Source organism: Engystomops pustulosus, chromosome 4 (assembly GCF_040894005.1).
Source record: "Engystomops pustulosus chromosome 4, aEngPut4.maternal, whole genome shotgun sequence".
NCBI classification, from domain to species: Eukaryota; Metazoa; Chordata; class Amphibia; order Anura; family Leptodactylidae; genus Engystomops; species Engystomops pustulosus.
Genome location: NC_092414.1, coordinates 87,109,636 through 87,136,626, shown reverse-complemented (window position 1 = coordinate 87,136,626; position 26,991 = coordinate 87,109,636). Strand labels below are relative to the sequence as shown.

The following is a 26,991-nucleotide window of genomic DNA, read 5'->3' as shown; positions in this document are numbered from 1 at the left end:
ATGAAATGCTTGGAATTTGGAATAATCCTAGAAGATCCCTACCAAGGACTTTCTCAGTTCTATGAACTACATACAGCAGATGACACTTATGCATGAAGCAGTAGTCACCTATGGCGCACTTACCTTCTTTTTTAAATGTTTGCTAATTTATGGGCGGGAGGGGGTTGTCTTTATGTATTTAATGTTTTGTCTCACCTTTTGAAAAATTAAAACAATAAAACATTTATAAAAGTCAAAGTTTAAAAATAAAGATAAAAAAACAATGTATTTTTTCCTGATATTCTTGCAGACTGAATGAAGTATGTCTAAGTATCCACCTCAGCTCCCGTGTCTTTCTGCTGAGCGGAAAGGTATGTTTATCCATTTCTGAAAAATATCATATATTATTGTTGATACATCAACATAAACAATACCATCTAATAATAACAGGAATAAAATTACAGTATAAAAGACCATTATGACTGAATTTATCTGTTTTAGGTAGAACCTGTGAGGACATGAAGATTTCTTAAGGTCTTTTACTCTTAGTGATGCTGTGCAGTTACTACACATATACAGATCCATGGTCCTGTAGTATTAAGATGCTTCAGCCTGGTAGTAGTTCTGCCACATTGCTGAAGCCATGGGCTGACTCAGCTATAAGTTGGACTATAGTCTTTTTGCGCAAGTTATAATAAATCTTTAGGACTAATGCCCTTTATTCATAAGTTACAAGCAACCATTCAGATGATGAGGTTGAACATTTGGTACACAGTGACGTTGATGTTTGTTAGTGGTGACTGCAGTGCTATTCATGCAGTTATAAATAACGGAAGGGAAGCTTGAATACATGCCATACATACCATGACCAAATAAAACGGACACAAGTGCCATAAATGAATTAGCATCAGATATTGCTAGGTACACAATTATTAAAAACATTTACCGTACTCTCTCTAGAAGATTTAATATCCAAACTGGAACAAGGCAAGGATTTCTACGTCATATTCTGAGTAATGCTGACACCTCACCACAGTAGTATTGGGCTTTATGTATGATATAGCAGCATATGCAGATAACATGCTCTTTTTTTAACTAACCCAAAGTTTTCTACCCAACTTGATGTGAGAAATTCACTCCTTTTCAATATGGTATAATTTTCGCATCAGTTGGTCTAAGTCAGGAAATTTGAATGTCTCTTTATCAGAATACCTACAGAGCACGCTCAAATCTTCCATCATCTTTAAATGGGCTTCACAAAGTGTTAAATATCTAGGGATTCATTTACTGTCTGATCTCTCTGAGGCTGCATGCACACATGGGGGCAGATTTATCAAGCTGTCTGAAAGTCATAACATTTCTAGTTGCCCATGGCAACCAATCACAGCTCCCGTTTAAAATATTTATGAGCACTGGTGAAATGAAAGCCGAGCTGGGATTGGTTGCCATGGACAACTAGAAATATTCTGACTTTCAGACAGCTTGATAAATCTGCCCCATGGTGTTTTGTTTACGTTAACGAATGCATTTTAAAATGCATCACAACAGCGGAGAAGAGGAGGTTTGCCTAATTACAGTACATTTCCTAATTAACACATGCGCTAACATAGCTTTACCGCATGTGTTTTGTGAACGCAATGTTGACAATGCATAAACACAGCCTAAGGCAATCTGCACACAATGGGACACATTTACTTACCCGTCACGTCGCGATCCCCAAGGTGCGTTGTCCGACGAGGATTTGGAGCTGCCGTGATTCACTAAGATCGCTCGTCCAATTTCCTGCATGTGTCGCTTATACGGTGAGGTCTGCCGGAGTTCACCTTCTTCTTCCCAGTGCATGTTAGTGCATGGCTTGCGACACAATTTTGAATGTTAAATCCACGCGTTGACCGAATACGTCAGATCGTCCGATGGCCCGCCCCCGATTTGTGTCGCATGAAAGCCGATGCTGATGCGCCAAAATCCGATTGCGTGCAAAAACCCCTTCTAAATGCAGTGCACAATGGAAATTGTCGGATATTCCGACAATAGTGCAGTCCACGGACCCTTAGTAAATGAGTCCCAATGGTGGGCATTTACTAAAAACTGTGCAGTTTGCCTGTGTAGTGTGCTAGGGGTGCCAGATTCATTAATTGTGGCGCCTGTTCTGCATGAATCTGGTGCTCCCTGCACTGCCCAAAGTGCACCAACTTTTATTTGTGCCCCTTTAACATGGAGCGTGCAACGCACTTCTGTTGGACTTTGCATGATAAATGTGTTGCACGTGACACATATGTTGTGCCGACACTTCTTAAATACATGTGCAAGCAGTTTTCACATAAAATAACACGTAAAGTCCGACAGAAAACTGGTCCAAGGTTCTTAGTAAAATTTCCTCAATGGGGCACATTTACTAAGGTCCGCACTGCACATTTTCGTCGGGTCTCCCAACTATTTCCAATTTGCACCACATTGAAGTGGGGTATTTGGTGCACGCAATTGGATTTTGGAGCAATCGCGACGACTTGCTTGCAACACAAATCAGGGGGCGTGGCCGACGGACAACCCGACTGATTCGGACTAAGCGAGGGATTTACAATTCAAATTGTGTCGCAAGACAATGCACTTACATACACCGGGAAGAAGAAGGTGAACTCTGGCGGACCTCAGCGGGAAAGCGACAGATGCGGGAAAATGGACGCACGATCTTGAAGAATTGTGCCGGACTTCATCCTTGTCGGACAACGCACCTCGGGGATCGCGACAGGACCAGTTAAGTAAATCTGCCCCGATGTGTTCTTCAGGGCGTATGTCAAACTTTTTTACTTGGTGTAAAAAAGTGCCAAAAAAGTTTTTTTTTGCAATTTTTTGGAGTCGAAAAAATTGAATGGACCTTTTCCCGCCATTCTGAAATAGTGGTTTAAACATAGAAGCTCTGCTAGTGAAAAAATTGTGCAAAGCCAGATTTAAGCTTTGCCATTTTTTAAAATAATAAGAATGTAGACACGTCACTCCACTCCCCTGCTAGCAGATGTGCTGTTGGGATTATTCTATTCAACTTGCGATTATTTAAAAAAATATTTATAGTTAATAATATTGGCCAATGCCAATCTGAAAAGCAGCGGAGCTCCAAAGGCAAACATAGAACTATCGCAAAGAGCTGACCTAATTATAAATCTCCCCTATAGATTGCGTTTCTCTTCTTGGCCTCAATACATTTTCACCGTTGCCTTCCTGAACCATTTTTTTTTCAGTTTTTTCAGTGAAAAAGCACATTGAAAGGAATGGTTAAGTAAAGCATCAGTGAAAAATCACTGAAGCCAGGAAGAGAAAACCAATCAGTAAGTGTCCATAAGCCAAAATGGGTTCAGTGAGAAAATCACTGATGTGAAAAATAACACCAATGTGAAAGACCCCTAAATTGTACTTCCTGAATTTCCCACAGATGGTCAAATATATCCAAGAAGATGGCTCTAGGTGGTCCAAGGTTATTGTCACGGGTGCCCCGCGATCCATGTCACAGATCGTGGGCACACCAGTGCCCCTCTCTGTGCCCCGTCCCCTGGCTGCCCTGTCCCTGGACTCACCTGTCCACGAGCTTGTTTCCCGATCTCCCAGGCCACGCGCGTCCTTGCTCTCTGGGGCTCTCCAGGATTTAAGGGCCAGCGACCTACTGATTGGAGCTGGCATTTCCGGCTCTGCTATATAATCCGGCAGCTCCCAGCATTCCCACTGGATCTTCAAATCATTCCCCCTGAAGTGAAAGCCTCCTGTGTATCCTGTGGTCCGTTCCTGTACATCCTGTGGTCCATTCCTGCGTATCATGTGGTGCGTGCCTGAGGTCTGTTCCTGTGGTCCGTTCCTGTGGACCGTTCCTGTGGTCCGTTTCCGTGCTCCTGCCATCCTGTGCTCTGCTGTGCCTTCCAGGGTTTCAGCCCAGCGGTGACTTCCAGCCATCCTGTACTCCTGCCATCCTGTGCTCCTGCTGTGCATTCCAGGGTTCCAGCCCAGCGGTGTCTTCTGTCCGTACTAGCGTTACCAGTTTTCCTCTGTGTTCCTGCTGTCATCCCTGGCTCTGACTGTTTCCTGCATTTGTTACCTTGGCTGTCACCGTGGGTCTCATACCAACCCTTGCGGTGGTCCAAAGAGTCCATAGACCCTTCCCAAAGAGACTTTCCACATTCCTGAGTGTGACAGGTATCTTCCCCTGGTTTAGTAGATGTGCCATAAGTAATATGAATTTAATGCTATGCCTATTGTACATGTTTCAAGCCATTCCAATCAGACTTCCATTGGCCTTTTTGCGGTAACTGAACACTCTCCAACATAGTTTGTGTGGGCTGGTAAACCTGCCAGAGTTTGACCCAATATTTTAGTTTAGACCTAAAATATCAAGTGGAGTGGGCTTTCGCGACTACACTGCTGCCCACCTAGAGTTCTGGACTGGTGCTGAAACCCAACCTGAAACCTTGTATCTACTTGGAGCATTCTTTTACTCACTGGCCTTCCTCTGCAAGTGGAAACAAGGCTTGATTCTACTAAAATGGTCCCTTTCAAGGAATATCCCGCTGTTGGCCCAATGACCAACTACTGACAAACAGATATTGTGAAAGATTGTCTTTTGCCATTTAAATGGAGGGTTGCAGACAAATTCAGAGTGGAACGTGTAATAGATGACTCCAGTTGGCTTACTGCCCAATCTCTAGACAACCTCACAGAGACTCTATTTCTTGGTGAGTAACGTCTCCTTGCTTACAATTTTCCAGAGATGATACTTGTTTTGAGAGTCTATGTTTGACCAGGGGGAACCTCCAACATACCAGATCTTCGACTAATTATTATTTACAGCCTATTCCTGATGACCCGGGCCCAATGTACCTCGCTCAGTGGGAATGGGACATTTCTTTACTGTGAAAAAAAGACCTGAATATTTGAACTTTGCCATGGCACATCCATTATCTCTCATTACCAGGAAGTAGAATTCCTAGTGCCCACTACATTGCACAATATTGTATTTGTAGTCCCTAGTATGTGTTGGAGGTGTGGGGAGAAGGAAGTGACCTTTATACACGTGTTCTGGTCTTGCCTTGTGCAAATTCCCTTCTGGCAGGAACTTCAACATTTTATTTCTCTGATTTGTGGAGACACATCAGGTTGGATCCTCCCTTGCTCCTCCCCTACCACTGTGACATTTCAACTAGGGCAGTGATGGCGAACCTTTTAGAGGCCGAGTACCCAAACTACAACCCAAAACCCCCCCTTATGTATTGCGAGGTGCCAACCAAAAATTTAAACAGTAACTTATTGCTCCCTGTTCAACAACTTTCAATCATATTGGCTCCCTGGGGACAGCAACACAGTATAAAGATGGAATATTTTCATCATTTTAGCTTCTTTCCAGTTTTCCTCCGTACACAGAGAATCGTAGGGCCAGCAGGAGGTCCTCCAAAAATAATTCGACCATGTCTAATTCTCCCTCTTCCTACAGTCCCAAGTAGCAAAGTCAATATCAAAATATGACTGAAAGCAGCATCTTTTAAGTTGCTTGGATCTGCAGGAAGATTCTTTGAGTCTTGTCTGGTGTGCTGGGGCGATGGCCCGGGTGCCCACAGAAAGGGCTTTGAGTGCCACCTCTGGCACCTGTGCCATAGGTTCGCCACCACTGAACTAGGGCATATAAGTGCTATTTCCAGTGCTTTCTGATAAATCACTGCAAGTCCCTGCTTTCCAATTTTGTGGAAACAAATAATTCCACCAATGGCCACAATGTGAGTGACCAAGGTCAATGACCTCATGTATATAGAAGACCACACCTCCTCGGTCCATGGCTAATATGAAAAATTTCACAAAACTTGGCAACCCTGAATAACTTTCTAGCATTCCACTGATTCTTGACAATAATAATAATAATCTCTGCAAAGCTCTCTCCTAACTCCCATCATACCAGATCTATATTTCTCCTCTCTTCCTTTGCTCTTCCTCCCATCTTCCCTTTCTGCCTCTTCTTCCCGCTGCCTCTTTTCCATTTCTTTCCCCTCTCTTTTTTCTGCCTTTTGTCTGTTTACCCGTTACAAATAAAGAATTAAAATAAAAAAACCAGAAAGTATCCTGTGTTATTCATATAACTGCGCATAAAATAGATTATTTATTCCAATTAATACATTTAGTGCTATTCCATATGTTTTCACAGCTACTTTAAAAAAGCAGAATGACCCTAATTCAAAGCCTTTTGTATGTATGGATAAGGACTTACTTACTTATGGTAGGAGAGAGAAAGAAGAAAGGGTGAGTTGAAATGTTTACAGTTGTATTTTATATTTTGTACTATCATCAAAAAAAAAAATTAAAATGCTATAAATTATAAAAGGAGCGATTTATTATCAACCTCCTACCACTGCTATAAAGATTAGTTTAATAACTGCACTCATTTATTCCACCGTTCTGCTTTGTTATAGGAGCAGAACAAAGAAAATAATATAGTTAAATCAATTGGGTAGAAATCATTTGTGAAGATTAAACTCTAGCAAGTCTTGCATGCATTAGGTTAGCCAGAATGGTTACTGCCTGGCACAGCCCTCTTCAAGCCCCTCTATGGCCATGGAGGTGGCGTAAGGGCGAAAATAAACACAATTCCTGTCCATCTCCAAGCAATCTCCACTATTTTAAGGCTTGTAAGCCTGGTGTACAAGCCTTGAGAAATATCTCTCTAAATCCCTATTGATAAGGAGCATAGTAGCAATGAAACAAGGTTTGACATCTTGCGGTTTATACTTGGTAACAGGTCTTCTTTAAGGTGTGAAACCAAATTAATTTCTAATTGTTATAAATGTACTTGAACACAGTTAATGCCATGTGTGAATAGAAGGCCATTGACATTTCCTTAGAATAGACATTGTAGATGACCGTTAATCTTGGACTCTATGTTAGACTCTCCCACCCCTTCCCGCCTAAGTTGCTAAACAGTTTTTACTTTGTATGTGAACTGTTCTGTAAACTTTTATCTTTAAACTATAAAAGGCAGACCCAGGCTTTCACTATAAGTAAAGCTCCATTCTCATGAATGGATCTGGCCTATGGTGCCCGGTCATGGTGAGCACACGTTCCTTCTCTATGAAGAGGGGAGGGGTGATCAACTCAAGGCTGTATGCACACCAGGGCTACGACCCAGGCAAGACATCCGTAACACCTGTGTCTCTGTCTCTCTCCCCATCCACGAAATCTGGAGGGGTGGGGCTGGCTGCCATATTCTCCCTGTCTCTCTGCATTGTTCCAATTTCACACCTACAGACTGGTTGCAAGTATAAAGTTAACCACTACACGCACTAGGACGTACTAAACCAGTGATGGTGAACCTTTTAGAGACCGACTGCCCAAAATGCAAACCCGACCCACTTATTTATTGCAAAGTGCCAACACAGCAATTCTAGCATTAAATTATTAAAATCTTCTTGTTCCGTGCTATACAGCTATATACACTCACCGGCCACTTTATTAGGTACACCATGCTAGTAACGGGTTGGACCCCCTTTTGCCTTCAGAACTGCCTCAATTCTTCGTGGCATAGATTCAACAAGGTGCTGGAAGCATTCCTCAGAGATTTTGGTCCATATTGACATGATAGCATCACACAGTTGCCGCAGATTTGTCGGCTGCACATCCATGATGCGAATCTCCCGTTCCACCACATCTCAAAGATGCTCTATTGGATTGGGATCTGGTGACTGTGGAGGCCATTTGAGTACACTGAACTCATTGTCATGTTCAAGAAACCAGTCTGAGATGATTCCAGCTTTATGACATGGCGCATTATCCTGCTGAAAGTAGCCATCAGATGTTGGGTACATTGTGGTCATAAAGGGATAGACATGGTCAGCAACAATACTCAGGTAGGCTGTGGCATTGCAACGATGCTCAATTGATACCAAGGGGCCCAAAGAGTGCCAAGAAAATATTCCCCACACCATGACACCATCACCACCAGCCTGAACCGTTGATACAAGGCAGGATGGATCCATGCTTTCATGTTATTGACGCCAAATTCTGACCCTACCATCCGAATGTCGCAGCAGAAATCGAGACTCATCAGACCAGGCAACGTTTTTCCAATCTTCTACTGTCCAATTTCGATGAGCTTGTGCAAATTGTAGCCTCAGTTTCCTGTTCTTAGCTGAAAGGAGTGGCACCCGGTGTGGTCTTCTGCTGCTGTAGCCCATCTGCCTCAAAGTTCGACGTACTGTGCGTTCAGAGATGCTCTGCTGCCTACCTTGGTTGTAACGGGTCGCGATTTGAGTCACTGTTGCCTTTCTATCAGCTCGAACCAGTCTGCCCATTCTCCTCTGACCTCTGGCATCAACAAGGCATTTCCGCCCACAGAACTGCCGCTCACTGTCATGTTTTTTTCTTTTTGGGACCATTCTCAGTAAACCCTAGAGATGGTTGTGCGTGAAAATCCCAGTAGATCAGCAGTTTCTAAAATACTCAGACCAGCCCTTCTGGCACCAACAACCATGCCACGTTCAAAGGCACTCAAATCACCTTTCTTCCCCATACTGATGCTCGGTTTGAACTGCAGGAGATTGTCTTGACCATGTCTACATGCCTAAATTCACTGAGTTGCCGCCATGTGATTGGCTGATTAGAAATTAAGTGTTAACGAGCAGTTGGACAGGTGTACCTAATAAAGTGGCCAGTGAGTGTAGAGGTTTCAACGGACCAATATCGTTGACAGAAGGTTGGAAAATTCAGATTGCTATTGGAACTTCCCTTGACAACCCAATGAACAGGAAGAATTGTGGGGCCAAGAGCAGGAGCTTCAGTGGCTCCAATGATAATCTGTCCCTGTCCACACCTTCTCTTCCTGCAGTCTCAGATAGACCCAGGGTGTTTCACATCCTGGGCTACCTGGGTCTGCAGGAGGATCCCTCAAGTCCTGTTTGGTGAATTCTGTGCTGGGGCAACAGCCTGAGTGCCCACTGAGAGGGCTCAGAGTGCCACCTCTGGCACCCGTGCCGTAGGTTCGCCAACACTGTACTATACTTCCTGGTGCTGCGTGAAGTGTATGGAGAGAGCTCACGTTCTGAGCTCTCTCCATACACAGCAGATGTCGGCTGTATAGTGCAGCTGACACCCGCCTGTTACTGCTGTGGTTGGTGCTGGCTACGATCGGAACAGTTAACTTACCATTTCATGTGTGCCACCATCTTGGATGGCCGATCGTTTGCCATGGCAGGCTTGCAATGTGTAATGATCTCTAATAGCCAAGAGATGGCAGGCTATTAGAGATCTCCAGTAATATGGCTATATACTGCAATACAGTACAGTACAATAATGGTAAAAAAATGTAAAAAAATATTTTTAAAAAAGTAAAAGTTTAAATCACTTCTCTTTCCCTAGATCGCATATAAAAAGAAATAAACAGTAAAATACATCATCATGATAGATGTCACCATGTCCCAAAATGCCTGTTCTTTCAAAATATAAATACGATTATTCCCGACCGTGAAGACCGTAATGGAAAATAACCCCCAATAGTCCATTTCGCCCTTTTTCCCCATTTTCCATCCTTGAATATTTGAAAAAAATGATCAATCATATAGGTCCCAAATTGATATAAGTTAAGGCAGCAAAAAATAACACCTTACATAGGTCCATACACCAAAGTGTGAAAAAGTTGTTTTAAAATATAATTCTGCAAGAGCTGTACAGTATGTTTATACAGTATACAGCCTGCCCCCCAGTATATAGCCAGCCAGCCCCCCCAGTATAAAGCCAGCCAGTCCCCCTAGTATACAGCCACCCCCAGGATACAGACAGCCTGACCCCCTGTATATAGCCAGACTGCTCCCCTAGTAAACAACCAGCTCCCCAGTATACAGCCAGCCAGCCAATCCAGTATATAGCCAGCCAGCCCACCCAGTGTATAGCCAGCCCTCCAGTATTTAGGCAACCCCCCTATATATAGCCAGACACCCCCCAGTGTATAGTTAGCCAGCATGCCCCTCCCCAGTATATAGCCAGCCAGCCCACCCAGTATACAGCCACCTCCCCCTGCATACTGCCAGCCAATCCCCCTGTATACAGCCAGCCACCCCCCTGTATACAGCCAGCCATCCTCCCTGGGTATACAGCCGCTTCCCGACTTCATAGTGCGGTGGCGCACAGAGCTGTCTCCGCTGGCTGAACTGCTTCAAGTAGCGGAGCTGCGGGGGAGCGTCAGAAAGGTGAGTTCGAGGGGGGTTTTATCCACCGGCCCGACCAGGAGCCTGGTCCACGAGCCAGATGAGCCATAGGTTCCCGACCCCTGCCCTAACACATATCTGTAAACATAATATAAAAGAGTTATTGGTTTTGGAACAGGGCTGTGTCCTGTAAGGGTTAAGCAATGCTTATTTATTTCTTTTTGTAACATTTTAAACACAATACAATATTTATTTAGTATTAGCACTGCATATTGCATTACTGTTGTTGTTAACGCTCAGAGTTTTTTTAATATAGGCACAGAACAGAATCCTCTTCAGAAACCTGCACATTTGTGATAAGACAACGACTGCCTCAAGGGCCAAAGCATTATCATTTTCACTTAAAGATATTTTGGAAGCTGATGCAAAACCAAATGAAGATGTACACAGCTTGTGCAACATGTTCGACCAACAATCAACTCTTTCTTTACTAGGTTGTGAACTACACTTTGCCTATTCAGTTATCATGTCGTTATGTCAGTTTTCTGTCTTCAAGTTATCACATTGCTTCACATGTGCATCAAACTATAGACCTTTTAATAATACAACCAACTTTTCACTTCAGACACTTTACTATAGATTTATGATGTGAATCCAGGTCTATGAAGTGCAACCAGTGGCGTAACAACAGCCGTAGCGGTTGCTACGGGGCCCGTGTTGTACATGGGCCCGGGATGGACGGTGATACCAAGAATTCTTAGTGCCGTTCTCCCGGGCCCCGTCTGCCATGCTGAACACAGAGCTGCCCACCTGTGTTGGCCTACCAGCCCCAAACTCATGACCCGCCCTCCAGTACGTCCTCTTCATCTTCCCTCCCTGCGTCCAAGTCTTCCCTCCCACGCGCCCGCCTGCACGTACCTCGCACCTGCCGATCGACATGTCCTCCCGCCGACCGGTACTTTCACCCACTCGTAAGCTGGCACTATCTCCTTCTCCCACCCACTGGCGGAGAAGGTACTTTTGCCGGCCGACACTTCCTCCTAACGCCAGCCGACGTGTCCTCCCGCCAGGCGGCACCCATCGTCAAGTTCCTCCCACCTGCTGGCCAACACGTCCTCTCACCGGCCTGCACGTCCTCTCACCAGCCTGCACTTTCCCCGCCAACCGGCGGCCCGACGTGTCCTCCCCACCCACTGGACTACATAGCCTGCTGTATTAATTTTTTTTTATATGGTGAAGGGGGGGCCCCATGCAGAAATCTGCTATGGGGCCCAAGCTCTCCTAGTTATGCCCCTGAGTGCAACTCTTCAAAATGTTGAAAAATAAGGGCTTATTCACACAGGCTTGTCCTCTGTGTGTCCATTAAGAATGGTGGGTTCCCTTTTAATCCGTTTTTTGTCTACATCCGTTTGGTTTTTCCATGTCATCTGAGGAGAAAAAACAAGTGCACACAAATACTATAAGTTTTGTTGCTGTATTTTTGTACACCCATTTTTGTAGACCCATTGACAGGTATCCGCAAGTGTGAAAAAAAAAAGTATCAGTAAGGCCCCTTTCACACTTGCGTTGCACTAGAGTTTCATTAGAGTCTGATGAGAGTTTGGTCAGTAAAGAACTGACATTTCTCTTCAGAGTTCAATCAGTTTTCAGTCAGAGTTTGGCTACATTCACACGAACGTGTGCCCGCCGTACCGTAGCAAGATGGGCACACATCGGCACCTGGGATCGGAAGAGGGGGTGAGCGCCTCTCACCCCAGCCCCTCTTCATAGCGATGTAAGGCACACTGCACCATATTACGGGCAAAGATAGAACATGTCCTATCTTTCTCCCGGCTACAGAACGGTATGGAACCGCACGTGTGGTGTACCGTACCGCTCCCGTACAGTGCCATGAGCCCATTGCTGGGGCATATATACATCTACCGTGTATACATCCCCCATACGGCCATGTAAATGTATCCTTTGTTCAGTGTGTCAGTTTTTTACGCACGTTTGATCTGTTTTTGCTGCTTTATTCACTTGCAGACAACGCACATTAAATAAGCGTGAAAAATACTTTTGACTGTGGTCTTTTTTTTTCCTTTGAAAATTGATCAGTGAAAAATGCATTGCACTTGCATGTTTCTCAGAGTGCAATGTGTCTCCATAGATTTTTACTAGTCTTTTGCATGAAAAATGCCCCATACAAGTCTATGAAGACGCATCCAAAACACATTGCACTCTGAGAAAATACAAGTGCAACACATTTTTAATGCGTCTCAGCTTTCAATTTACCAGTGCTCATGAATATTTTAAAGGGGAGCTGTGATTGGTTGCCATGGGCAACTAAGCTCATTCTTACTCTTTGGCAGTTTGATAAATCTGTACCCTAGAGTCAGATACCTGCCCAATGATAAATCTGCCCCATTTGAGCCTGTGATAAGGCTTGTGCATTGCATATAGCTACAATTGCACAGAGCTCTTTCAAAGCATTTGTATCCAACCAATGTTATTGCCTCTTGGAAGAATAATCTTGTAATGTATGGCTTAAATGTGCCCCATGCATCATTTTGTGGAATGAATGAGCTTACATCATATAGGGCCATAGGGCTGCTTAATGCCGCAGCACAATCTTCCTTCACCAGACCTTGTCCGCCAGTCTTGACTAACCCACACCCGGCATTTTCATGCATTGTATCCCAGAAAACTGCCATACGAGGCATGAAAATTCTGCCCGAATATGTTGCAGATATGAATAGTATTAATATTATACCATAAGTCTTTTCTTGGGCATTTATATTGTTTTGCTTTCTGGAGCACTGTAAGTTTGTTATTTATTACAATGAACTTTTTATAATTTCTTTTTGCTTTGTGCTTTGTGCTTAGGTTACCCGGTCAAAAGACAGTCTGTAAAAGATTACATAGCTCAGACAAGGAAAATGTCTCTGGCTCAGGTATGTATACAATATTGATAATCTTTATTTATAAAGCACTATCATATTCCACAGAACATTACAAACCATGGGGTCCATTTACGAACAAAAGAAGACAATACATAGTAATCACATAGTCCTTTGAAACTATTGTATTGATGGCCCTGCTTGCAATCTATGAGAAGGAAAGGGTGAACAGGGAGATGCTTATACAGTGGTCCAGCCATTCTTTATTAGGTATGCAGCCTGCATTAGGCTCAAGTGGGTGTGTGCCATGATTGTGTTGTCACTGCTGAGTGACAGAAGCCGCTGCCCTAAGCTTGTTGGCTAAAAGGTAAGTATAACGCTGGCTGCAGACGAACTTGTTCAACTTGTAGAAATAGATCCCATGTTGGTCTGATCCCATGGACTGAACCCATTGCACCGTACGGGAGTCCTTGCATCATACAGAAATATGATGCAAGGACTCCCTGTCTGCTGGCCAAACTGAAGAGCTGTTACCTGTCAAAAAATAATGTATTTATAGTGCAATAAAGAAATCACATAGTGCCACAGAATGGTACCAATGAACATTACTACACATCCAACAAAAAAAAAAAATACTCACCTAACACCAATACAAAATCAAGGTTTTTATTCTTACAAAGTATTTCACTGAATTAATATTAAGTTAATAAGTAAAGGGGATCATGGCATACAAGATATCAAAAATATCCAATCTCTAGTGTACGGACAGGTGTGAGGGTTTTCTGCCCTTTACATCAGACAGGGTGGGTTGAGCTGGAGCATGCCATGTGCCATAATGCTCCTCTTAATAAATTCCTCACATTGTCAAATCCAAGCAGACAGAAACACCACTCAAAGTGGTATTCCCAGTTCTGCTTCCCGTTTCTGCATTTACATTTAATTCATCTGCCATATACATGCATTTCTTCAACTAGATATTATTAAAAAGAAATACCTGTGTGAAGATAATTTCCCATAAATGTAGTCATGTTGTCCCCTAGAAACTAAATAGTTGTTCTTGGAGGTGACCACCTCTGCAGTCTTGCAGCACATATACTACCTCCTGGATTCAATGATCATTACCACAGGACGGTTGAGACATGCAGTAACTCCCAGACATTATGTATGGAAAAACAGTTTGTTTCATTGTGTAGTCACTCCAGCAGCTATGGCTGTATTCAAGGACAACTATCTTGTTTCTAAGGGACCATATGACTATGGGGAATATACGGGAATTATCTTCACAGGGGGACATTTTTAATAGCATCCATTTGAATTAATATTTGTATGTGGCAGATGAATTTAATTAAATGTGTATGCCCAGATGACAATACTTCTTTAAGGATTAGTAAAGCATACAACTTTTTAGTAATAACAACATGCAATCTGCAGTTTCTGATCTTGAACTGTTATTTTTGTACAGCTTTCTATAGATACAAGACAGGCTGCAATGAGGGAAATGAAGGCAATTCTTTTAAAAGAAAAAGAAAAGATAAGTGACGCTGAGCAAAAACTTGAAGAGGAACCAAAAAAATATGAAGAACTTTTGAGGGAATCTGAAAGAAATGTAGTAGAGGCTTTGAAACTGTAAGCATGTGTATAAGATCATTCTCGTATAGTTTATTTTGTTTATTATACAGATGTGTGCTTATTTTTTTACAGTGCAGACCAACAAACAAAAGCTAAACTTGAAAAAGTCTCAGAAATCAGGAAGGTCTCTGCAGAAATTCTGACACTTAAAAGGTATACCTGTAACCTGTCACATAACTACTTCTTATGAGCTATAGTAAAGCCAAACTATACGCTGGGGTTATTGGTATATGGCGAAATAATGTTAGCGGATGTTGATGACTGTGCCTTGGCTGCAAATTGCAGGGACACAGTCCATAGCACCAAAGCTAACGGTTATTAGATGCTATCTGAGGTTTGAGTAGGCAGACTTCTTTCAAAGATTAATCAGACTATAGGATTGGGCTGACATTACAGGTATAATGCCTGAGGTATGCATGGATCAGCAGAGGGATCAGCAAGTCAAGATTGAGTAACAGAAGTCAGGTACTATTATGTCCAAGTGCTGCAGGGGGGGTTGTAGGCGAAGAGGTCACTGGCTGTATATTTCATTTGCAGAATCCACAGCAGAGCATGCATGGCTTTTCACCCCTGAACGATGCCCTGCATAGACAAAGGGCCAGATCTATTATTCTGGCTACACCAGTTTTCTGTCTGACTTTGCACGGAAAAGAAAGTCTTTGGAGCTCGCACATGTATTTAAGAAGTGTTTGTACTAGTTTTGTGTTGCAGCTGCACTGCTGACAAGACAAAAAAGAAAAATGTGAACCAAAAGTAGTGTGTTAGTGCCAAGTCGGAAATTTGCAACACATTTAATACAGCGACTTTATGTCGCACACAGTGTAAAGGTGTACCCAAAAAAAGATGGTGCACACATCCCAAGCAGTGCAGGGTGTGCAGAATTATTGAAGACCGTGCACCAGTATTCAATAATCTGGTGCACCTTGCACACATGAAATGCTGCATTTGATAAATCTGGCCCAAAATCTCTCTAGGGCGTTCAGTTTCTTCCCTGACCTCAATAACTTGATTTAGAAAGAGGTTTAAATGATTATTTAGGCTAGGTCTATAGAGGGCATAGTTCTAACAGGTTAACCACAGCAGACCTGCCAGTCACCAGTGCTGCAATGTACATAACAATATTTTTAATCTGTAGCAGGTTAACTGCACTTTTCCACAGTTACTTTAAGTATTTGCAGCATAAGGGTATATGTACACTTTACCCCGCTGGGGTAAATCCTGCAGCTATTTTACAGGCATCAAAAACTAGCCAAAATTGTCTGATCAGTCCCTATTGACTATAATTGGGTCAGTTAGATTCTAAACATTGCTTTAAGATTACTGGACAAATTAGAGCAGAATGTTTCACTATTTTGTCTTCTAATTTATAATGGAGCCCACAATGCAGATATGAACATTTGTCTAAGGGCACATTTACAATAGATTTGTACTTCACTGTTGATGGTTAAGAGAGATACTTTTGCATCAGTATCTGTTTATTTACCCCTACACTTCCGAAAACTCATACTATAATCCTTTACAAAATATTATTAAATTAAGATAGAGAAAAAAAATGTATTCTGTAGCTTTTAGGGATTTTGACTCTACAAGTGGCTAAGCGTCTTTTGTTTGAGCAGCATGTTTCTCCATTTATTTTTCCTAAACAGCCTCTATTTAAGGTGTTGTCTTGTTTCAGCAAATAATTGATGTTGTTTGTTTAATGAAAAGTTATACAATATAGGTTCAGTATCAATTTCTCAAAAAAAAAATTCTCTGCTTCATGTCCTGCTATGGACATGTCTATGTTCACTTTCAGTGGATAATAATCTGTCCATGGTCAAGTGATGGACATGCAAGTGCAGAAGCCATTATCACAGAGAGCAATCAGCGCCATGTGATAATAACGGCTCATGCACCTGTATGACATCACATGGCCAAGGACCGATTTCTATCCACGTGATGTAAGCATAGAAATATCTATTGTAGGACAGCAAGAAATAACTATAAAACCATGAGGAATTCATACAGAAAACTTTTCTTTTTTACACAAACCATATCAATAATTTGCAAAAGTGGACAACCCCTTTAAGCCCTCATGCACAGGAACATGAATCATCGGTGTGTGAGGTCTTCTGACAAACCAATGACAATAGTAAAAGACTACCTGAGCCGCAAACATGGGCAGAAATAGGAAATCTGCTGTGTTTTGCGGTTTGGGCAGTTGGTTCACAAATAGGGCAGCGGAAACCATGGCTATGTGTATCAACCCATAAAAGTGAATTTGTCCTTGTGAGATATAGAGACCCCGAGTCCCTAGATATAGATACAGCCACCGGTAAGGGCTACTTTGACCACAATTTAATTCATGTAGCTTTCTAACCTCCCATAAAATATATATTTTTGCGGCAGTGCTTTTTTTCAACATAATACAAAACCAGTACTTCTTTAAAGCCCTTGTGGGGAAGTTAGCCTCTCAGAGTTTTACTATGGGGCCGTATAATTTCAGTGTAGCCCCATTTGATAAACTGTCATTTACTTACAGTGACATTGCTAAATATGAAGAGATTCTAAAGGAGTACAAAGTATATGAAAATTTCCTCAGAATTTTGTCTCCACCTGAATGGCAGGATGCTCAAAATCAAAAAAGACTTATCAGGGAAGCAGCAAAGAAAAAGGAACAAGAAAGTAGACTTACTTTGCCTTTTCTACCAGAAACAAGAAGTAGGTTTCTTTTACTTGTAGTTCTAGAGCTATAACAGAACAAGAGAACGTGCATCAGTCTGTGGCATAGGTGATGCTGTAAATATGATCCCTTGAGTGGGTGAAAGTCAGAAAATACATATGACTGTAGGTAGATGGTCTTCATGCAGCTCATACCCAATATGTCCCGAAGACCTTATACACATGATCGTAAGCATTTTTCATTCTACCCTATGAGCAACCCACCCATGAGTGAGTAACCCATACGTGAGCAACCCATATCTGCAAAAATTAAAAAAGGCTTCTGTGGAGAGACACAGAATGTTATATTATCAACTTTGCAGTCTGGCAGCCACTTCACGGTGAGGTGAGAAATATGGTGTGAGCCATATTTCCAATTAAAGTCCATGGGTGGCTGTTTTTGCTTGTGTACATGAGCCCTGTGTATATTGCATTTATTATCAATGTATTGTGTATATTCTATAATTAATGCTACCATTATTGCTATTGTAGGGGGAGAGGTAAAGTTAATGAGGTCATTGTCAAGAGCAGAAGCGATGAGAGAGCATGGATATCTGTCCCGTTGTAGGTCCTCTTTTACTGAACGTAGGAGATCATCTACTAGGTAAAATATTTGTGGGAGTAAATTTCCTTAAGTTCTGGTTGCTTATACAACAACAACATTTTCAGATTTTCAGATATATAAATGAATAGAGCCTGGCTTCCTGCAGCCTTTACTCAAGGGTGCAAAGGAGATGCAGTCATTCTTCTAATAAAACAATTTCAAAGCTCGCTCCCTGCATTTATACACATTAAAAATGAAATACCGGTAAACAAAAGCAATATTCTTATTGTAATCTAGTTCCAGAAGTGTCAGTGAAGCGTCTAGTGATGAGCAAGAAAAACAAACTGCTGATTCAGACAGTGAAGAGGTAAGGAGGCATTGTCATACTCAATTATAATAATTGTCATTTTATAATTTAAATGTATTTGAAGTGTAATATAATACAGCCTGCTTCCATCCCTCCTCTTACTGGAGTAGCCGACACTGAGAAGAATTAACTTTATTTTTAGTGGCAGTGGAGAGGTCATGTGCTTATTAGGGCAGGCCTCCAGAGCCTGTGTAAATGTGCGCAGGATCTGGCAGCCATCAACTTAATCATTCTTTCTTTATTAGAACAAGCAATGTACAGAGTATGGGACACAGAGGTCCTTAGTACAAAGCTCAAGAAATTATATACTTCATTAAACAGCATTGAGACAATAGAATTTAGAATGATTAATCGTAGAGCTGTAATATGCAATAAAATATGATAATAAAGAAAAAAACGGAGCAGGGGAAAAATGACAAGGAAGTTAGAATGAGATGCCCATCAACAAAAGGCACCAAAAAATAGAGGGAGAAGGATAAAGAGTACACCAAGAGGCTTGCCATATAAGCAGGTGTTCTGAGGTCAATGCATGATTTTTAAAAGCTGTTTAAGAGTTGGACAGTAGAGCGTCAGAAGAAGGCTAGAAAATCAGGGGATTGTTTGAACTCCAGACACAGCCCCTGCTCAGGGAGTGAGTAGTGTTGTGTAGGTCAGCTGTAAATTCCTGTAATCTGTGTAGCAGAGTCATTTTCCAGTGAACCAGTGAGAGATGTGAGGACTCTAGTAGTTTCCCACCATGTGGGAATAAGGGTTCAGTTGGAAACTGAAATAGGAAGCAAAGACTGCAAGAGGACAGCAGGACCATTCTCAAGAAGGTAGCCTGTCAGTTCTGCAATCAGTCTGCATACTGCATACAGTTGCAAAATTGGGCAACCCCACCATATATGGGTCAAGCCACCATCTTTAATTGAACAATTGACGTGCACTGAATGGGAGTGCTGGAGATGCCACTTTGCTGCGCACAGTTTATAACACTCATGAATATTGAATAAAGTGTCAATAAATTCAGCTTATATATATAAAAACCGGTGTAAGTCTAGAATTACTTATTTGCTTTTAGAGATGTATGTGTCTGATCCTACAAAATATGGTATCTGTTATTTATATAATCCTGCTTTATCTATAAAGGAGCCTGAACTTTATTTCACTGATCCTCAAGAGCTACTTCAGATATTTGCAGAGTTGGAAGAGCAAAATGCAATTTTAATAAAAAAGGCTCAGGAACTAGAAGAAACTATGCAAGAAATCAAAGCAAGAGAGAATATCACTCAAGAAAGAATGTGAGTATCTTCATCTTCTTGTCAGTTCAGATTGCATTTCATATAATAATTTTACTTATATAGTGAGATTTCTGTAACCATGTAAAACAATAAAATAGACACGAGTATTTAAAAGGGCTTGCCCATAAAAGAAAGTAATTGAAATCTTAGTTACCCAGCTATCCTACCATGATAACTTTTTTTTAACTCTAATTTTAACGTTTGTGGTCACTTATTTGGTTGGGGGGTTACATTTAGGGGTTAACAGATTCAGTTGCTGATTCAGAACTGTCTAACATAAATCATTAGTAGTCAGACCCTGGAACATTGAGGTGTGCACAGAGATGGGTCAGGGCATGGTCCTCGGAAATCAGAGATAGAGGTGACCATGGGAAGAGAGGTAGGCAGGGGGATTGAAGAGTGTGGTGGATTCTTTATTTTCAAATGGTTTCAGGTGCTGCTGTAAGTCATCCTTGCCGCTGCTGGCAAAGAGTTGATGCTGCAGTTGCTTGGCACCTTTAAAGGAAAGCTACCACCAGGATCAAGTATTGTAAACCAAGCACACTTACATGATGGTGTGAGCCCTCCCTGGCAGGTTTTGCTGTTGTTTTAGCTTAGAATGCCTTTTTTTTTAAAGAAAAAGTTAAAAATTACGCAAATGAGCCACGCGGGCTCTGGACTCCATTAACACCTATGGAGCATGGAGTCCCTCGGGCTCATTTGCACAATTTTAAAAGCCTTTTTTTTGTAAAAACAGGACATAAGAAGCTAAATGAAGAGTATATCCAGCCAGAGGGGACACACCCCAGTATGTCACTGTGCTTGGTTTATAATCCTTCATCCTGGTGGTAGATTTCCTTTAACTAAGATTAACAGGATAGTAACCCAGGTAGTAAAAATATCTTTATAACATTATTTAAAAGGATATTCCTACTTGAAGCATTTATAACATATTCACAGGATACTCAATAATTGTTTGACAGTCTTCAGGTCCTAGAGGTGGGAGCCTCATCTATTTCAAAAACAGGATTTCTCCAACCACTACATCATGGCTCTCCACTCCTATGAGGGAATGAAGAGAACTATGTATGCTGCCCACCTACCTGCTCAGGGCTACATTAAGACATTGCTTGATGAACCCTGTTCTGGTGATGACAATACCACTTTAACAATATTCAGATGCTGAGTTTTTTATCCTTGTAACTTCCAGGAACCAGAAAATAAAAACTCTTAATGAACACAAGAAAATGTATTTGGAGACCTTGGCCAAAGAACAAGAACAGATTGCAGAACTTGAGCTGAAAGCTAAAATGTTTCATTTTGGGAATGTGAAAACAGAAGACCAGGTATTTTTTTCTGTCTAAAAAGCAAACAAAGTATCTTTTGTTTGATGAACTTGATCCATGTGCTTGCAGGAAGTACCAGATTAAACCTAGAATCCTTGAATTGAACTCAATGGCCCACACGTATCAAAAAAACTGCACTAGCAGTTTGCCTTTATAGTGTGTGGTCTTCATTAATCTGGCACTGTTGGGGAAGTGTGTACCAACTTTTTTTTTTGTTTCTGGCTCAATTCTGTGGAGACACAGTAATAAACATGGTGCAACTCTGCACCGCAACGCTCCTTTACGTGCAGAATTTTGTGGCAAGGCTGAAACAGTGCAGCCGCGACACAATACTGTTGCAACACTTCATGGGTGGGCTGGTGGTGGGGAGGGAGGATGAAACATCTTAAGTCGCTGTGTTATGATTGGAATTAGTGGTGTCAGTAGATAGTCAAGAGTTCATGTCGGGTGAGGAGTGAAAAGTGAGCCAGGGAAGCTAAATCTTGTGAAACAACTAGCACTGGGCTTTTCCATGTGCAGAATCTGGTTTAGGGCTTCCGCCCACTGTGGAGAAAGAGAAAAGACAAGATCCAGGGGCGCTCAATGTGTAGGTTATCCCGGGTGGTTGTTTTTTTTCCACTCCCCTTCTTGGGTTGTGCTGATGGCACAACTCATATGCGGGTGGTATGAATAGGAACAGAACGCTGCTGTGGGGAGAGATGTCAGTGTAACTCCGGCAATGGAAGTCATAAGAGACTTCCGCCAATTGTGTTTTAGATGGAGGAACCGAGGATCTCCATAGCTGGGGAATAATCTGCCTCATGGCCATGAGAAAATTATGAATATTTGGTGTAGCCTGGACGGGTTCCTATACTATTGAGATAGGATTTTATAGTTTAGCTCCTGATGCCTGTTACAAATAGAAGTTCAGGGGAGAATGACCTATCCAGAGCATGCACCACTTGGCCGTGAAAGGCGGCAGGGTGTCCCTCTGAATAGCATAGACCAAGGAGATTGAGTATTGAGTATGGCGGAGAAGTAGAGGACAGGCACAGTTCCTCAAATGGGGCAGGTTCTATAGGTTCCGAAGGAGGGCATAAGGAGGCAATGAATGTGCAAATTTGGAAGTGCAGCCCCCTAGATGGGGATACCCCCAGAGCAGTGGAGACATCTGACATTGAGCGTAATTTATTCTCATGGATCACCTCCAAAGCTCTGGGGACTGGAGCAGAGATATCTGTATTTGTGACAGGTATATCAGGCAAATCCGGGCTTACTATTAGTGGGATGAGACAGCCTGGAACCTTTATCAAGGCTGAGGCGAGAAAGACAACAATGACCGGGGCAGCTCCCTAGTGAACCCTGCTTGTATTTGTGGTTCCTAGGGGGCTAATATATGGCCACAGAACAGTACAATATGGTTAGAATGCAGCAAAGGAGAAAACAAACAAGCATTATAAAGATAGTGATGCAAATAACCATTGAAGGACCCTCTTAGAATGAAGAAAGTCCGAATTAAGTTCAGGTGGGAGAAGGTCTCGCACGATTTGGTTCCCTTCTTGGCTTTCGTATGGGATATTTTTGTCTCGGAGCGTGGTGAGAAGGGGTTTAAGTGCGTTTCTGAGTTAAAGTGTTCATCTCCCCAGGTCTGGTAGGGTATGAGCTCTTGAAAGACAAAAGTTCCGCATCCCTGGCACATCTCACTATAGCTCCTTTATCCTTGTAGAAGTGTATGCGGCAGATCACATTGCATGGTCTTGCTGGATCAGGGGATTTGGGGTCCAGACACCTGTGAATGTGGTCAATGTCAATGGGTCGGCTTTTCGGGTGCTGCAAAAGAGATGAAAAAAAGTCTTGTGCCCAGGCTTCTAAGTGGTGAGGGGAGATTTCCTCAGAGAGGCCCCTAATCCTGAGGTTGTTGCACCTGTGCCTATTTTCAATATCATCTATGTGAGTTAGAAAAAATATTTTACATTTTTGCCTTTTTTGTGTGTGTGCCTTGCCAGTATACCACACTAATCATCCTGCATCAGGTACAATGATGCATCTGCTGCAGCAAAGAACTGTCTAGTTCTACTCTACACTGGTCTAATGACCGACACATTAATAGATGTCCCACATTATCTGAGGTTGTTTTTCCTTTATATGGACCATATGTTTTATTATGTGTTGATATGTTTTGTAAATTCATAAGAACATTATAACACATACTTACCGATTTAATATATTTCATATTTCTTATTATAGGATAGAATTTTGTCTGCATTGAAGAATAAAATCACAGAAGTATACACATGTTGTATAGGTGAGGTCCAGGCTGCAATAAATGCTGTGCAAATGTTGTCAAGCATTGAAAATCGTCTTGGAGAATTGCAAGACATGTTAGAGTCACTTCCGCAGGATGCAGTATCAGCTGTACAAAAAGTTAAGCAAAGGGAGAGGAGAATGAGGTAAATATTATAATCACATTGTATGTTACGAAAAGGAAAGAGTATGTCACCAAATGTAGCCTGCTACCCTCTAGTGGTGGCTGATGGTCCTAATTTTCAAGTAATGCCTAAGACTAGCCATACCTCATTTATTCATTGTAATGTGCCAACACGACAATCAGTTATAACTTATTACTCCCAGCTCTGCCACAGCTTGAAACAGTATCTTCATGCTGAGGACCCCAGTACTGTAAAAAGGATGAGGGGAAATTCTGATTATTCTCCAGGGGGTTCTGTACAAACATTGCAGGGCCCAGATCAGGAGCTCCAATGATAATCCATCCCTATCTACTATTCATGCGGTCCCAGGAAGCACTGAAAGTGGCCCATCCTGGGGCTGCCAGGGACTGCAGGAGGTTGTCTTGAGTCCTGTCGGGCAAACTCTGTGCTGAGGAAATGGCCAGCATGCCCACATCAACCAGAAAATGCATTTGTGTCACTTTGGTATCTACATCATTTTTCATGTCTGCATAACAGTTGTTTATTTTCACAGCAGTAAAAAAACCCCACAAAATAGTTGTGCAGAAATTATGTGGCAGAAAGCAGGCTTCCACAGCATAATCTGAGAGAAAAAATGGTCTGCACACAGATGACATCCTACCTGTTTTCTTTTTTTTTTTTTTTTGCGGAAGTTCATGGTCTGCATGTCTGAAAAAGTTGTGCATGCTGTTTTTTTAACATTGATATATTGTCTGTGAAAATTTAAAAAAAAACTCCTTTCTAAGGCCTTATTTAGACACTAGTCAGTATGCCATCAGTGAAAATCACGAATTAGATATAGACATGATAAAGGCTAGTCTGAAAGAGCTCTTACCTGCATAATCGCTGGGTCTTGGTCTCTGCAGGGGAGCAGACCTAATATTGCTTCTATTGTTCTTAAAAGGCTTACTCCAAGATTTTGGAATGAATATGTGCATCTTTGACCTTACAAGTGTACTTCTGGATATATGGGTGCACACTGATGTTTGACAAGAGGGCCTGGCTTACAATCTCCATTTTAAACCATTCCAAGGGTATGCAATAAGGTCTATCTCACCAAAGTCCCACAATCTTGCCTTGCATTGTGCACCACTACATGGTCAAACGGCAACAAAAAAGGCCCTTCCCAAAATACTTTCCACAAAGTTGAAAGCATGGTTTTTCTTCACCAGAGCCTGGTCCAATTCCTGGAAAATCCTCCTCCACCAAACTTTAAATTGGGCTCTTGACATTACCAAGAGTCCTCAAGGTGCTTTATACAACTACATCAGCATTAGCATTGTGGCTTCTGATGTAAAGATTGCATGGAAAAGCACAGCCATGGAACCCCACACCATAAAGCTCCCATCATTGAGCTTTTGTGTAGAGGTTATTTCTACTTCATGTACTTCAGTGGGATAAGCCCCCAAGCTTTGAGATATACAGAGATGATAGACAATAGTGTGCATATTATTTGTAAAATATGTGGCTGTTTCTTTATCATGAGTGAACAAAACAGCTTAGATTTGTTAAATTTTAAAATGTTTCAGAATGCGTCAAGAAAAGCTAAAGGATGCACTAGAAAAACAGGAAGAGCGCATGATTCGAGCCCTAGAAAGAGCATCTGCACCTCCTCGTAAAGCTGTAAGTTTATAGCATGATAATACCAAATTAGCAACATATGAAGCCATTTTCCAGTCTTGAAAATGGCACCATGTAGGGGTAAAAAAAGTAATCAAAAGGTCACACAATCCACAAAACGGTAGCATTGAAAACATCAGCTTGTCCTGCAAAAAATAACAGCTCCAGACGTCTAAGCATTAAATATTTATTGGCCTCAGAAGTTGGCGAAACAAAGAAACTTTTTTCTTACAAAAGGTTTAAAAATTTTTTTGAATCTAGGAACACATAATAAAACCTATGTTAATTTGCCACCTCAAAGAATAAAGCAGAGGTGTTTTTTGGACCGCATAGTGAAAGGCGTAAAAACGGAGCACACAAGAATATGGCACAAATGTTTTTTTTGTCAATTTATAATTTTTTTCCCTCTTTCCTGTACACAGCATTGAATATAGGAATTATATTTTGCTACGCAGAAAACAAGCCCTCATATGGCTCTGCGCACTGAAAAATAAAAATGTTAATGAATTTTTGAAGTTGGGAAGCAAAACATAGAAACGTAAAATGGAAAAAATCTATAAGCGGCAAGGTGTTGATCCAAATTTTTTTTTAATTCTATGCAATACTTGTTCCTAATACTGTCAGGTACAGGAGCTTAAAGGAAACCTACCACTTCCGATGGGGGTTATAAGCTGCAAATGCCGTGCACCAGCTCGGGGTGAGCTGGTGCCAGCGCTTATTTTCGTTGTTTTTAAAGAGATGTAAAGCGTTTAAATGCTTTATTAATCTTTATATACAAGTAGCTTCATCGCACCGTGGTCCGCGCTGGGCGCGAGACCCGAAGCTGTCATGGCAACTGATCGCCGTTCCCCTGTGACGCCATCGGGGAGACGATCCGCGGAAAATGGCGGCGCCCATGTTAGCACTGATCGCGGGTGTTACCGGTAAGCCTTCGCTGCAATATGCAGCAAAGACTTAGCGGCTGTGAAAAGGGCTCGGCCCGCGAGCCCTCTCCATGCACCGGGACCCGGCGCGCGTCGGGAAGGGGTTAAAAGAAGAGTCAATGGGCGATGACCTGAAGTTTATGATTGGACTGGTCAATTTCTGTGGAAGTGTATTTTCAGGAGAGGAGAAAAGCTGAAAAAAAAAAAATATATATATAGCAAGGATAAAGCAAGCATCACAAAAAAAGGATTAGTTGGGTAACTGAAATTGCAGATACAGACGAACCCCTACTTAAGGACACCCGATTTACAGACAACCCTTAGTTAAAGATGGACACCTCTGCCAACCGTGACCTCTGATGAACCTCTCTGGATGCCCATAGTCCCAGACTGCAATGATCAGCTGTTAGGTGTCTAATGAAGCTTTATTGATAATCCTTGGTCCAATTAAATTTCAAACTCCAATTGACACAGGGGCAAAAAATTTTTTTGTCCGGATCTACAATAATAAAATATACAGTTGACTTGCATACAAATTCAACTTAAGGACAACCCGATGGAACCCATCTTGTTCCCGGGGGACTGCCTGTACTCCAACTCCATGGACTTAAGAAAAAAGTTTTTACGCAAGCATGGCCTGTTCTCAGGGGTTAAACCAACATAGAAAACGTCATTGATAATTCCCAAAATTCAAACATGTAGGGGACACAATTTGAATATAATGCTTTTTTGTGTACGTGTTAACATATTATGATAACTTTTCCCAGGTTGGAAGGAAACTTATGAAACGTTCAGAGCCTCCACCTCAATCAAAAAGACAGAACCAAATAGTTGTTCAAGAGTTGGCAGCACGGAAACAAGAAGAATATAACTATTTCTTTACTTAAAAAACCTTGTACCACCAACCCTCTATTAAACAGATTACTTGATTCAAAGTGACATTAAAATAAAAAGAATTATTAAAAGGGGTGATCCACTTTTACACATGCCATGAATGCTGAAAATTCATGAACCCCTCTACGGAAAGGATGTTAATACTCAGGTCGCGGCTGTTTTAGTGAAGAACGGCATTACCCAGAAAATTATTTTGGAGCATTTTTTTTTTAAATTGTTACATTCCTCTTGTATGCACAAAATA

General features: G+C 41.9%; 1 protein-coding gene across 1 annotated transcript; it reads left to right on the top strand.

Moving 5' to 3' along the window:
* The first annotated feature begins 289 nt into the window (after positions 1 to 289).
* Positions 290 to 26,788, top strand: CCDC38 (coiled-coil domain containing 38). Its single transcript, XM_072146601.1, has 14 exons — positions 290 to 350; positions 6,152 to 6,246; positions 10,456 to 10,633; positions 13,005 to 13,072; positions 14,481 to 14,644; positions 14,720 to 14,800; positions 17,169 to 17,347; positions 17,840 to 17,951; positions 18,189 to 18,258; positions 19,387 to 19,538; positions 20,728 to 20,863; positions 23,090 to 23,292; positions 24,840 to 24,933; positions 26,621 to 26,788. Exons 1-14 carry the CDS (start codon positions 302 to 304, stop codon positions 26,738 to 26,740), a joined length of 1,701 nt encoding a protein of 566 aa, XP_072002702.1. The 5' UTR covers positions 290 to 301; the 3' UTR covers positions 26,741 to 26,788.
* Positions 26,789 to 26,991: the final 203 nt, after the last annotated feature.